The 12,708-nt window shown below is 45.0% G+C and overlaps 1 protein-coding gene across 7 annotated transcripts in view; it reads right to left on the bottom strand.

Annotated features, from left to right (window-relative positions):
- Positions 1-12,708, bottom strand: part of RBMS1 (RNA binding motif single stranded interacting protein 1) — a 424,513-nt gene that overhangs the window by 134,612 nt on the left and 277,193 nt on the right. For all 7 annotated transcript variants that reach the window (XM_085891735.1, XM_085891738.1, XM_085891741.1 and 4 more), the window contains one exon: positions 12,084-12,142. In XM_085891735.1, the coding sequence (XP_085747861.1) occupies positions 12,084-12,142 (59 nt within the window). The remainder of the gene's footprint in view (positions 1-12,083; positions 12,143-12,708) is intronic.

Here is a 12,708-nt window from a genome sequence, read left to right as displayed (position 1 = left end):
GGATGTTTTTATATCGAATTTTTTTTACAAATTTATAAAAAAAAATGAAAAGTTGAAATGTCTTGTGTCAATAAGTGTTCAACCCCTTTGCTATGACACTCCAGATTGAGCTCAGGTGCATCCAATTTCCTTTGATCATTCTTGAGATGTCTCTGCAACTTGATTAGAGCCCACCTGTGGCCAATTCAACTGATTGGACATGATTTCGAAAGAAACATACCTTTCTACATAATGTGCCACAATTGACAGTGCATGTCAGAGCAGAAACCCCACCATGAAGTCCAAGGAACTGTATGTAGAACTCTGAGATAGAATGATGAGGCATAAATCTGGGGAAAGGTACAAAACAATTTCTAGAGTGTTGTAAGTTCCCAAGAGCACAGTGAGTTCCATCATTAGGAAAAGAAAAGAATATGGAACCACCCAGATTCTTCCTAGAGCTGGCCATCTGACCAAACTGAGCAACTGGGCAAGAAGGACCTTTGTCAGGGAGGGGACCAAGGACTTAATGACCACTCTGACATAACTACAGTGTTCCTTGGCTGAGATGGGAGAACCTGCTGGAAGGACAACAGTCTCTGCAGCACTTCACAAATCTTGGCTTCATGAGAGAGTGGCCATATGGAAGCCACTCCTGAGAACAAGACACATGACAGCACACTTGGAGTTTGCAAAAAGGCACGTGAAAGACTGAGATCATGAGGAAAAAGATTCTGTGGTCTGATGAGATGAAAATTGAACTATTTGTCCTGAATGTAAAGCGCTATGTATGGTGGAAACTCAACACAGGTCATCACCCATCTACGACCATCCTACCATGAAGCATGTTGGTCACAGCATCATGATAAGGGGATGCTTTTCAGCATCAGGGACAGGAAAACTTGGAGGATAGAGAGAACAATGAATGGAGCGAAATACAGGCAAATCCTTGAGGAGAACCTGCTTCAGAGTGAAAAAGACCTGAGACTGCGGTGAAGACTTATGTTCCAACAGGACAATGACCCCAAGCATACAACCAAAACAACACTGAAATGGCTTCAGAACAAGAACGGGAAAGTCATCGGGTGGCCCAGCCAAAGCTCAGACTGGAACCCCATTGAGATTCTGTGGAAAGACTTGAAGATTGCTGTTCGACGCTCCCCACCAACTTGACAGAGCTTGAGCAAATCTGCAAGGAGGAATGGGAGAAAATCCCCAAATACAGATGTGCAAAGCTGATGCAGACGTACCCAAGAAGACTCGAAGCTGTAATCACTGCCAAAGGCACTTCTACAAAGTATTGAATCAGGGGGCTGAATACTTAGGTCAATTAGATATTTCTGTCCTTAATTTTAATTAAGTTTGTAAAAATTTGTAAAAAAAACGTTTTCACTTTGTCATTATGGGATATTTTGTGTATATTGGTGACAATAAATTTGAATTGAATCCATTTTAAATTCAGGCTGTAGCACAACAAAATGTGACAAAACTTGAGGGGTGTGGATACTTTCTGAAGGCACTGTAAGTAATGGGGTGTTTGAGGGATCGGTAATACGACCATTATTATTCATGATTTAAACCAAGGTTTAGACATTGGGGTTAAGAGTGATCATCATCATTATCATGTGCCATGTCCTGTCAAAGCAGTTGCGAGGCTGCAATCCCGGTCGGGTCACCTCTCCGACTCAGGTGAAGAGTAGGCTTTCTAAATTTTGCAGACGACAATAAATTTGGAGGTATGGCAGATTCAGGAAAATCTGGATAATTTCATGGTTTGGACAAATCATTGGCAGATGCAGTTTAATATGAGGAAATGCCATATAGTGTGGTTGGGTAAGAATAATAAAAATAGGGACGACATGATGCAAGGAGCAATCGCGGAGTGTATGGCACAGGAGAAGGATCTGGGGGTGGAAACAGATATGGGGGACTGGGTGTGTAAGCAAACGACCCAGTGCCAGGCAGCCATAGGTAAAGCTAATCGGGTTTAGATTGTATTCGTAAAGCGATAAATTATAATACAAGAGAGGTAGTGTTAATTCTGCAGTGGAATTTAGTTAAGGATATGCCTCATCTTGAATATTGTGTTCAGTTTTGGTCAGGAAATCTGAAGAAGGACATGGCTGCCATCGAGAGGGTACAGCATAAAGACACGAAATTGATCTTGGTCTAAGCGAGACAAACTATGAGGAGCAGCTGAAGGAGACAGGACTTTGACAAAATAAGTGCGGAAGAGTTTTTCTGCGGAATAGACGCTGACAGAACGAGTGGCCACAGTTTCAGTGTAAAGAAGAGGAAAGTTAGGACGGTTGCAAGGCAGGGGTCTTTCACTCAGCAAGTAGTAAATGCTTTGATCGTTCAATCTCGAGGTTGGCTAGATATTGTTTAAGGACTCCCCTGAGAGGAATAGAAAGCAAGTTGTTTCAATGCAACTGCCTCACCCAGGATTAAGTGAACCATGGGCCAGAGGAAGGGTAAGGTAACGAAAGATGGAATGTGATGGATCTTTGCGTCAGAGAGAGCAGGTTTTGTGGAAGAATTCCCAGGATGAATGAATATCAGATGTGGCAGATAGAGACCAGTCATTAGGTGAGATGATATCTTGCAGCCCGAGTGAACTGCCAGACTTGCCTGCACTGAGGAAGCTCTCTGAGAATAGTCAGAGAGATGTTGACTCTCACAAGCATGTGCTCAGATGAACCCACTCGAGCATAGGAAGAACCGGAGACATTTGTGGGGAATTTTGTCATCACCAAATCCAGAAGGGAGATTTTGCCATTAGCAGATCCAGGTTGGAAAGTTCACAGATTGAGTCAGTCCCATAGAGTCATAGAAGTCCTTTGCTGGAGTTCCACGGCTGGTGAGAGAGGTACAAGCACCCAGCAAATTGGCATGGTGACAATTGAAATCACCACATTTGAGGAAGAGAGAGTTAATGCAGAGACAAACCAGAGGTGGGAACAGAGGGAAAGTCACAGCCAAAGGTACTTCTGTGTGTTTGGAGGTGTAATATCAGTACATGGACAGTGATAAAAGGAGTTATTGGTGTAGAGCGCAACTCTGCCACAAGGACAGGATACTGGCCTGTCAAACTGAAGGAGACAATAGCCATGGAGAGACAATAAGGAATCGGGGACATTCTGTGGGAGGAACGACTTTGATAAACAGATGGTGTCCATCAGGTTTATCAGCTGTGGCCGAGATGAGCAATACAGTATGTCAGGTGGGAGCAGATGCCTTGGATGTTTGAGGTACACACAGGGAGACTGAGGAGGCACTATTGGCAGGGTGCAGGAATGTCGAAAAGGGGTGGGGTGGGGGGAGGCTGGGAGGGGGGAAGACAGAGGGGAAACTGAGAGGCGGGGGGGCGGGGGAAGCTGGGAGATATTAGGGTGAGGGATATTAGAGGGAGTGGGGCTGGGGGGAAGCTGGAAGAGTGTGTGAGCTGGAGGGAAGCTGAAAGGAGTCGGGGCATGGGAAGCTCGGAGGGGACAGGGCAAGGGATAAGATGGGAGGGTGCAGGGCGAGAGGGAATATGGGACGAGGCAGGGTGAGGGTGAAGATGTGAGGGGGTGGGGTGAGGGCAATGCATAAAGTGGGAGCATGAAGTGGAGGGATGCTGGCGAGGAGGACACAAAGTAGGGATTTGGTTGGGAGGGCCTGGGCATGTAGGAGACGTAAATGGGTTAGTGGATGTAAATGGGAGTTAATGGTGGTGTGCAAGTAACCTCAGCAAACTGGACTTTTCATTATTCCCAATTTGGATATATGAAGACAGACATCATGGAAGGGGTGAAATGAATGGTTATTGAAGGCACGTAAGAAAGCTGTGCTGTAGGTATGGGGGTGGGGGAGGAGGGTTGATGGTCCAAGCATTTGTGAACGAGACAGGTTTGGGAAATAAACTTTCTGAAGAATAAGAGGAATAATATAATTTGATGACGAAGAACACTGTGATGTTCCTGGTGGAGAAAGAAAGAGAGTGAAGTATTTAAAGCTTTTCTAGGAAGAAGCAATCCACTCAATCACAATTAATTTTGGAGGTATTGAAAAAGGAAGGGATAAAAAAACAAATTAAGTAAGGAGATACATGCAGAATTAGTTGTTTTTTAGTTTTTTGAAGTGAGGCGGGCGAGTCAGATAGATTAAGTTAAGGAAGATGAAAAGACAACACCTGGGAGAAAGAAAGCAGAATGAGGAATGAGAGCACAGATAGAGTTTGCACACTGATTCGCTGAAGCCTCGGTGAATAGACCAGACAATCAAGAAGACACAAATTCAACAATGCACCACAACAAGGAATGGTAAACACATAAAAACGGACGAAAACACAAACAGCAACACAGGGATGAAAATACAACAGAAAGACATGACAAATCTGATCTGGAAAACTTAGCTTTGATGAACTGGAAGGAGGAACCAGACTCAGTCATGCAATGGTTCGAGCGTCAGCTCCGAGTCCGGGGGGTCGGCAATTCAAACCACGGCCGAGTCATACCAAAGACTTTAAAAATGGCATATGCTGCCTCCTTGCTTGATGTTCATCATTTAAAAGGATAGAGCATGGAAAATCCCCTACGGTTGACATGACATCCAAGAGGAAATGCCTTGCTGAGTGCAGGGAGAAAAGCGGTGCCTTGTTATGAGGTCGCTGGTACCCAGAGTACCCCAGCAAGTGATGGAACTTCCCCCAAGGTGGCTGTGTTAAGTGTTTGTCTTGACAGTATGTCCGTGCGTGTGTGTGTGTGTGTGTGTGTGTGTGTGTGTGTGTGTGTGTGTGTGTGTGTGTGTGTGTGTGTGTGTGTGTGTGTGTGTGTGTGGGGGGGGGGTGGGGAAGTGGGGGGTCGCTCCATTACGAGCTTTCGACCTTGCAGAAAAAAAAATGCATGACCCAAAATCCAACAGGCTCAGACCTGGAACCGAAGTCGACTTAATCCTTTCATCAATAGTCCTGATCACATGAGAATCACCTTATGAACACTGAAACCTCTCGGATATCTCTGGCAAACTGCAATGTCATCATTCAACTTTAAAGCGAGTGACATGAACTGAGATGTTTCATTTTGTTTGTTTTTTAACATTCTAGGCATCAATGTTTAAGTGGGTATTTGATGCGTCACAGCTGTACAATCATTTGCGATCCAAAGAGGTCCAGCTCTGTTGTTTTTGTATGAAGTTTGAACCTCAAGTTCCATTTATTAAATTCCACAGTTGGCGAATTGGTCTCTAATTGCTTTCCTCCCACAGCGACCAATCTGGTTAGCTTCAAGAAATGCCTGGGCTGCACACAGTTTTAGCTTTGCATTTTAATTCCAGTGATTCTGTGTAGGCCATGGAGAATGGTGGATGCCTCCAGTTCAAAAACAATTTCCTTGTTCTAGTTGTCTTGCAAATATATTTTTCTTGTCCTGCTTTGGTAAAATCGAAAGCATATTCTCAAACTCAACGGGGTCATTGCTTTCAAGAACAGTCTTGCATTTTCACTTCCCAAGACATCACTATGTATGGGAGCAGAAAATTTATTCTGGAGACTTTGGCAACATTTGGCCTGTTTAATTACAGTACTTGCAAAAAGCCTGGTGTTGGCTTAGTGGTGAGGGTGGCTGGCTTGGGATCTTAGGGTCCTGAGTTTGAACCCTGTTTTCCACTGAATTAACACCAGGTGGGGTTGACTCAGCCTGTCATCCTTCTGAGGTCGGCAAAATGAGTACCAGTGAACTGGTATAGGGGCACAGCATCAATGGCATTGTTGCACCCCAACAAAATGATAGCTGCCATACGCAGAAAGAAGACAGCCGTTGCAATAAACATGCAAAGTATGTTCTGAAATCTTTGGAAATGAGATCTCCACTTGGGTGTTTTTCTCACATCACAACCCATTCAGCGAACTGTGAAAAGATTTGATGGATAACTGCAAACTTTTTGCTGAGACTGATTATTCTCAACATTTCACAGGAAAAAAAAAAGGTACACAAACAACTCATTTTGTCAATATATGAGGCGTTCAACAACCGAAAAAACAATGCTCGAGTTGTATCCATCGATCTGAAGGCAACGAGACACGCAATATGAGGCTGCATCCATCCTCTATTACATACAAAAATTGTCAAATTGACCCTGACATGTCCTGTAAATTTCCCTTCCCCTTCTAAACTCTTCCCCAACACTATCTCTTTTTTATCCTTTCTTCCAAACTCAGGTACATTGCTTTTTTTTTTCCAATTTCATTCACCTTCCTTTCCTTCCTCAATTTACATTATATTTCAACATATCCCACTAGTCCGTCAGGAAGCTGCAGAGGTAAAACATGTACCCTATCTCGTCGAGATTCAATCGCGCTATAAACCATCAGATCGGGGCTTTGGAGACCGGGCGTTTCATCACACAGTGTGCGATCTCTCAGATGGACATTAAATCGGGTGTCACGTCCACTCGTAAGAGTTGGTGGATGCCAAACATCCCATAGTGTGTTTCGCGAAGAGTAATTGTTGTTACCTTAAAGGCTGTGGTGATGGACTGAATTATCCTCATCAAGGCCAGGTCTTAAATGAAACATAAAAGAACTGAAGAAATGGAGAAGTGAGGAGAAGGAAAAGAATCTAAGTTTTTGAGGAAGTGAAAAACTTTGCTTTTGAAAAAACACTGGCTTGTAACTGTCAGAAAAGGCATGAGAAGGTAAAGAATTCCAGAGTTGAGCAGTGAAGCAAAACAAACAAACATCATAATGGCCCACCCTTGAGTTGGGCCAGTTACACCAAAGAGACCAGACGGTGGTCTCCTTGGGTTAACCTGAGGTGGTCCCTTCGGGTGGGTGCCTGGAATGTCCTATCCCTAAAAGAGGATTATCACCTGTCTCTGTTATCATCTGAGCTCAAGCGTTTGGACATCGGTATTGCAGCTCTCTCTGAGGTTCGGAGACCGGATTGCGGTGAGATAATGGTGGGTGGTTACACCTACTATTGGTCTGGTTGCTCTGATGGTTACCATACTCAAGGAGTTGCTGTAGCTGTGTCCAATAAGCTGACCCCAATGATAATTGAGGTAACACCGGTCAACGAGCGTATTATGAGATTAAGGATTCGTCACTCCTTGGGTGTCATTTCCCTGGTCTCTGTTTATGCTCCGACTGAGGCGAGTGATCTCACCGTGAAGGACACATTCTATGCCATGCTCGAGTCTGTGGTTGATCAGTGACCCAGGTGAGATACTCTTCTCATGTTGGGGGATTTCAATGGATCAACTGGAACTGATGGGGATGGTTATGAAACATGTGTTGGTCCCCATGGGTAGGGAAATGTGAACCAGAAGAGCACTAAGTTCCTTGACTTTGCAAGAAGTCATGGACTTAGGGTGGCTGGTTCTTGGTTTCAGCGCCCACAAGCTCATCGCTGGACTTGGTATTCCAACGCTGGCGGTGTGGCAAAGAAGATTGACCATGTCCTCGTTGACGGTCGCTGGAGGATGATCCAAACTGGAGGGTCTACCGGAGTGCTCAGTTCCTCAATACTGACCACCAGCTTGTTGTAGCAACTCTAAAGCTGCACCTTAAATCCTGGAGAATGGTACCATCCCTCCCTCAGCTGGATGTTGGCAAGCTCAAGGATGAGAGGGTAGCTGAGGAGTTTGCGAACAGGCTGAGTGGACATTTGGGGTGTCTGGGTGCTTTGGGGGGTCCTGAAGAGTTGTGGAGTGCTTTCAAGACCACCTTCCTTGATGTTGCCGGTGGATGTCTTGGAACTCATCGCAGGGCAAAGAAGAATTTTGTCTCTCAAGGGACACTGGATACCATTGACTAGAGTCGCGGGGCCAGGCTGAATGGCAGAGCTGAGCTGTTCAGGAAGCTGAGGCATGAAACTGTATGTGCAGTAAGGGTGGGCAAGGAGGCCTATGTGTGAGGAATCTGTGAGGGGGTAGAGCATCACCTGTGGACAGGTGATTCTCATCCCGCTTACAGGGGATTTCGCGCATTGCGTTCATCCAAGCACATCCCTCGGAGCACTGCATTTAGAGCAGAGAATGGTAGGCTCTTGACAGAGGGGTCTGAAGTGAAGGCCCGCTGGGCCGGTTACTTTGAGCGGTTGTACCAGGCTGATCCCCCAGCTGTCGAGTTGGATATCAAGGGTGTTACAATCCCTGTTGCTGACCCTCCAATCAACTGTGGTCCACCTTCGCTTGTGGAAACACAGGCTGTGGTGAACCAGTTGAAACGGGGTAAAGCTCCAGGGATCTGTGGCATCCATGCTGAACTTCTCACGGCTGGTGGAAATGCTGCACTCGTGTCGTTGCATGCAGTTTTGTGCTCTGCCTGGAACACAGGCATCATCCCAACTGACTGGAAGAGGGGCCTTGTTGTCCTTCTCTGGAAAGGGAAAGGTGATCGCCAAGACTGCAACAACTACCGAGGGATGACGGTGCTCTCATTGCCGGGCAAGGTCTTTGCTCGGATAATTCTTGATAGGGTTCGCCACCATCTGCTTGAGCACCAGCGTCCAGAGCAGTCAGGCTTTACACCAAAGAGGTCAACGATTGACCGTATCCTTGCTCTTCGTGTCCTCACCGAACGCAGACGAGAGTTTCGGCAGGGGCTGCTTGCAGCCTATGTTGATCTCTGTAAACCGTTCGATTCAGTGAATCGGGATGCCCTCTGGAGGATTCTTGGTCATCGTGGGGTGCCACCAAAACTGATCGATGTGATGTCTGAACTCTACTCTGGTACTGAGAGTGCTGTGAAGTGTGGTGGTACCATCTCTGACTTATTTCCAGTTGTTACTGGAGTTCGTTAGGGGTGTGTACTGGCCCCCACACGTTTCAGCACTTGTATGGACTGGATTTTCGGGACGATGTCTGAAAGATCAAGCTGCGGTGCATCGTTTGGGAATGTCAAGATCTCGGACCTTGATTTCGCAAATGATGCAGTCATCTTTGTGGAGACTTTAGATATCCTTTTGGGGGCCCTCGATGTGCTGAATGAAGAGTCGGAGGTGCTGGGATTACGGGTTTCTTGAGTCAAAACTAAGATCCAGGCTTTAAATGACATCTTGGATGCTGCTGTCCTGTCTGTGTCTGTTTTTGGTGAGGATGTTGAGGTCGTGGAGAGATTCACTTCCCTTATCAGTGATATTCATGTCTCTGCTGGCTGCGAGTCAGAGGTCAATACACGTTTGGGTCGGGCCTGGGGAGTCATGGATTCACTGGATCATGGGGTGTGGCGCTGCTCGTACCTGTGCGGGAGTACGAAAGTCCGAGTCTTCAGGTCCTTGGTGCTTCCAGTCTTGCTCTGGATGCGAGATTTGGACTCTGACCAAGGATCTGAGACGGAGACCTAATTCCTTTGGTACCAGGTATCTTCGGAGAATCCTTGGCTATCGCTGGTCGGATTTTGTGTCCAACGAGCGGTTGCTGAGAGAGATTCGGATGAGATTTGTTACCTGCATGGTCCGTGAGCGTCAGTTGCGGCTGTATGGACATGTGGCTCGTTTTCCTGATGCTGATCCTGCTCATCAGATTCTCTCAGCGAGGGAGTGTCATGAGTGGAGGAGGCTAATGGGCCGACCATGTGCCTCGTGGTTGCAGCAGGTTAACCAGCATCGCAAGGAGATGGGGATGAGCCATGCATCTGCCTGTGGGATGGCCAGACGGAGGCCCCTGGAGTACCAGTGGAAAGTGGACACAGCGACGTGCTGTTCTGTCACATGCTCCCATACCTGACCTGACCTGACCTTGAGTTTCCAAGAGCCACACAATAATTATGTGACAGAGTGGCTTTTCGAGTATTTATTGGTCTAGCTAACGATGGAGGTCTACAAGCAGCCAGTTCTCGGAGGCAGAAACCGAAGTAATATCGACAAAAAAGGTAGGTGAGCTAATGCTGGCACCCTTAACAAATTCCAAACTTCCGCCGCCTTCAGTTGACCGGCAGTCTTGGACAGAGTGTTCTCGAAAGACTTGGGCCAAAAACTTTCGCCGGCCGATACAACAACAACATGGGAATAATTGGGGCTGCTAAAGCAATAAATAATAGCTGTCGTAGTTAAATTTACCCCCTCTTCCTTTCCTTTTCATATGTAATAAGTAAATGCACCATGATGTATTTCAAAGGTGTTTTGAATATGCCATCAAGTTCTGCAATCACAGAGCCCAATGGAACTTGATTGAGGAGATTTTCATCATCTGGTTCCTTGTTCCTTCCAGTCGTTCTCTGCACCATAATTGCTTTCTGGCAAAGTGTTCTTGAATGTGCTGTAACTGCAGCATTATAACCCTTTTAAAGTTAAATTTGATGAACTGCTGTCCTACAGGAACAAACGCAGCCTATTTCAGATGAAATTCAAGATTATCCTACATTTATTTATGTCTGTAATAAAAAAAAAAACACCAAAAAAAAAAAAAACGATGGACGATGCAAGAAAACCGCTTAGAATATAACTGGATGCATTTCATCAATGGCATATTGTGTCGTTGCTAAAGAAGAAATTGCATAAGCTTTTTTCATTCAACGATAGCTAAGGGTAAGTGAGATAACGATGAAATATGGAAACCATTGTTGTTTAAAAAATGCTCTCTTGTGAGTCAAATCAAGTATCCATTTAACATTTAGCACTGTAGTAAGATAACACAGAGCTGGCAGGATAGCCTAGACAGCTGCATTGTCGTATGTGCATGCACTGGCCTTTCAGCTGTCTCGTCGAGGTTCTAATCTGACCCAGCTATAAGCTGTCAGCATGGTGTTTAGCATGCAGGGTGATAACATCAGTGTGTGTGTGTGTGTGTGTGTGTGTGTGTGTGTGTGTGTGTGTGTGTGTGTGTGTGTGTGTGTGTGTGTGTGTGTGTGTGTGTGTGTGTGTGTGTGCGCCAACCCTCAGATGGACTTCAAACTGGGTGTCCAGCCTGCTAACATTAGTTGGCAGATGTTGTAAACCCCACGGTGTCTTTTCCAAAGAGGATATTTCAGTTATCACCAGCACTATAAAAAAAAATAGATATTTCTGTACCTTCAGTCGAGCATCCTACATCATAAGTTTGACCAGTCAAGTATTGTTATCTTTGCGAAGAGACTTTAAGTAGGACCGATGCTTTGTAAACGGTATGGTACGGAGTATGAGTGTGTGTTTGCGTTCATGTCGTTTTATTCTTCTGGAGATTTTGGTGACATTTGTCCTGTTCAATCACAGCACTGGCAATAAACATGTATGTTGTGAAAACTTTAGTAATAATATCTCCCACGAGGGAATTTTTCTCACATCACAGCCCATGCAGCGAAGTGTGAAAATACTTGATGGACAACAGCAAACTGTGTGCTGAGACTGATTATTATCGACGTTTCACTCTCCTTGGCTGTTATCTCCATGGGCAGATTTCAGAAGGTGGAACGGAGTTCCTCCCAGAGCTCGACATGTCCACCTCCGTTTCAGTAAGGGATCACGATTCATGAACCAATCTGGGAAGTTTTCTCGTTCTCAAAGTTTTGTTTTGAGAGCTCTTTTCAGGATCGTCACCGAGAATAAGAGTTACCTCTGTCAGGTTTGTCACCACGTCTCCGATTACTTGGGCTTACGTATTACATACGAAGTTCAAAATTGTGGATTCATTCTGTTCTTGAAGAGCTATAAAATAGACATTTTTGGGGGGGATCTGATGAAAATTACGTGCCACATTTTCCGTAGATAGTTTTACTGTTTTTGCAGGGGATTTCCAATTGAAGTATGTCCATTTGAATGCACATTATACTGAGGGATTTTAAAAGCCACAGACTGGAACAGGATGAGATCATGTGATCCTGCTTAGAGCCAAATTCATCGGTTGTTCGCCTGCTTTTCAGATGTCCCATGATGGGAGAGCATAATCGCCAGTCGGAACACATTTCTTGTACAACATTAATCTCCAACATTTGTAACCAATTTTGAAAATCGGAACAATGCTTTATTGGACCAACAGGAGACAAGTGGGTACTCAAATAAACAATTAATGCCATATTTTACGTCTGCTTCAGCAGGAGTATACTCATTAGAGAGACGGGAGAAATTCATTTGAACTTCAGAATTGGCATCGCTCAAGTCAACATCAAAGCTCAACTTCACACAACCAACCATGCATGCATCACGTACCTTTACACTGATTGGTGTTCTTGTCCAAAATAGCTTTTGTAGAAACAATCTTCCCATACCTGCAAAAACAGAATGAATCATTTTTAGAGTGACAGCACGCATCATTTTGATAAATTACACACACATTCTTCTGTAACGTGCTTTCTTTGCCTCTATCAAAAAGTGCAAGCTAATTTAGGAAATAACATTGTCGGAAAATATTGATGGCTGAACAAAACGTAGACGTTGAATCTATCCAGGATTCAAGACCTAAAGGTGAATGTTTTCATGCAGAATTAATTGTGATAAATTAATGAGAATGAATTGACTCTCCAATGGCAGGACAGCTGGGATTGATTGGGACATCTTGGACATCACCTCATTGTAAGTTTTCCGATACAAAATGTCACACCCAATCCCCGGGACACATATGAGAAAAAAAAGAACAATTTTCTTGTTTCCCTTTTCTTTTCGCATGCCATTATCTCGAAATGTAATGACGACCTGACCCAGTCTATATATATATAGGATTGCTTGGAGGGTACAGGTATATGCTGGTGTGATGAGTCCATCTGAAATTTCTCTGAAATGCTATTCCAAGGAGCATATTCGTAGGAAGACTGGGTGGGGGAGGCGTGGGCAAGAC

This window comes from Eptatretus burgeri, chromosome 8, assembly GCF_056783735.1.
Source record: "Eptatretus burgeri isolate ZD-2024b chromosome 8, Ebu_testis_v1, whole genome shotgun sequence".
Classification (NCBI taxonomy): Eukaryota; Metazoa; Chordata; class Myxini; order Myxiniformes; family Myxinidae; genus Eptatretus; species Eptatretus burgeri.
The sequence above is the reverse complement of the archived record's forward strand: the minus strand, read 5'-3'. Positions and strand labels throughout refer to the sequence as shown.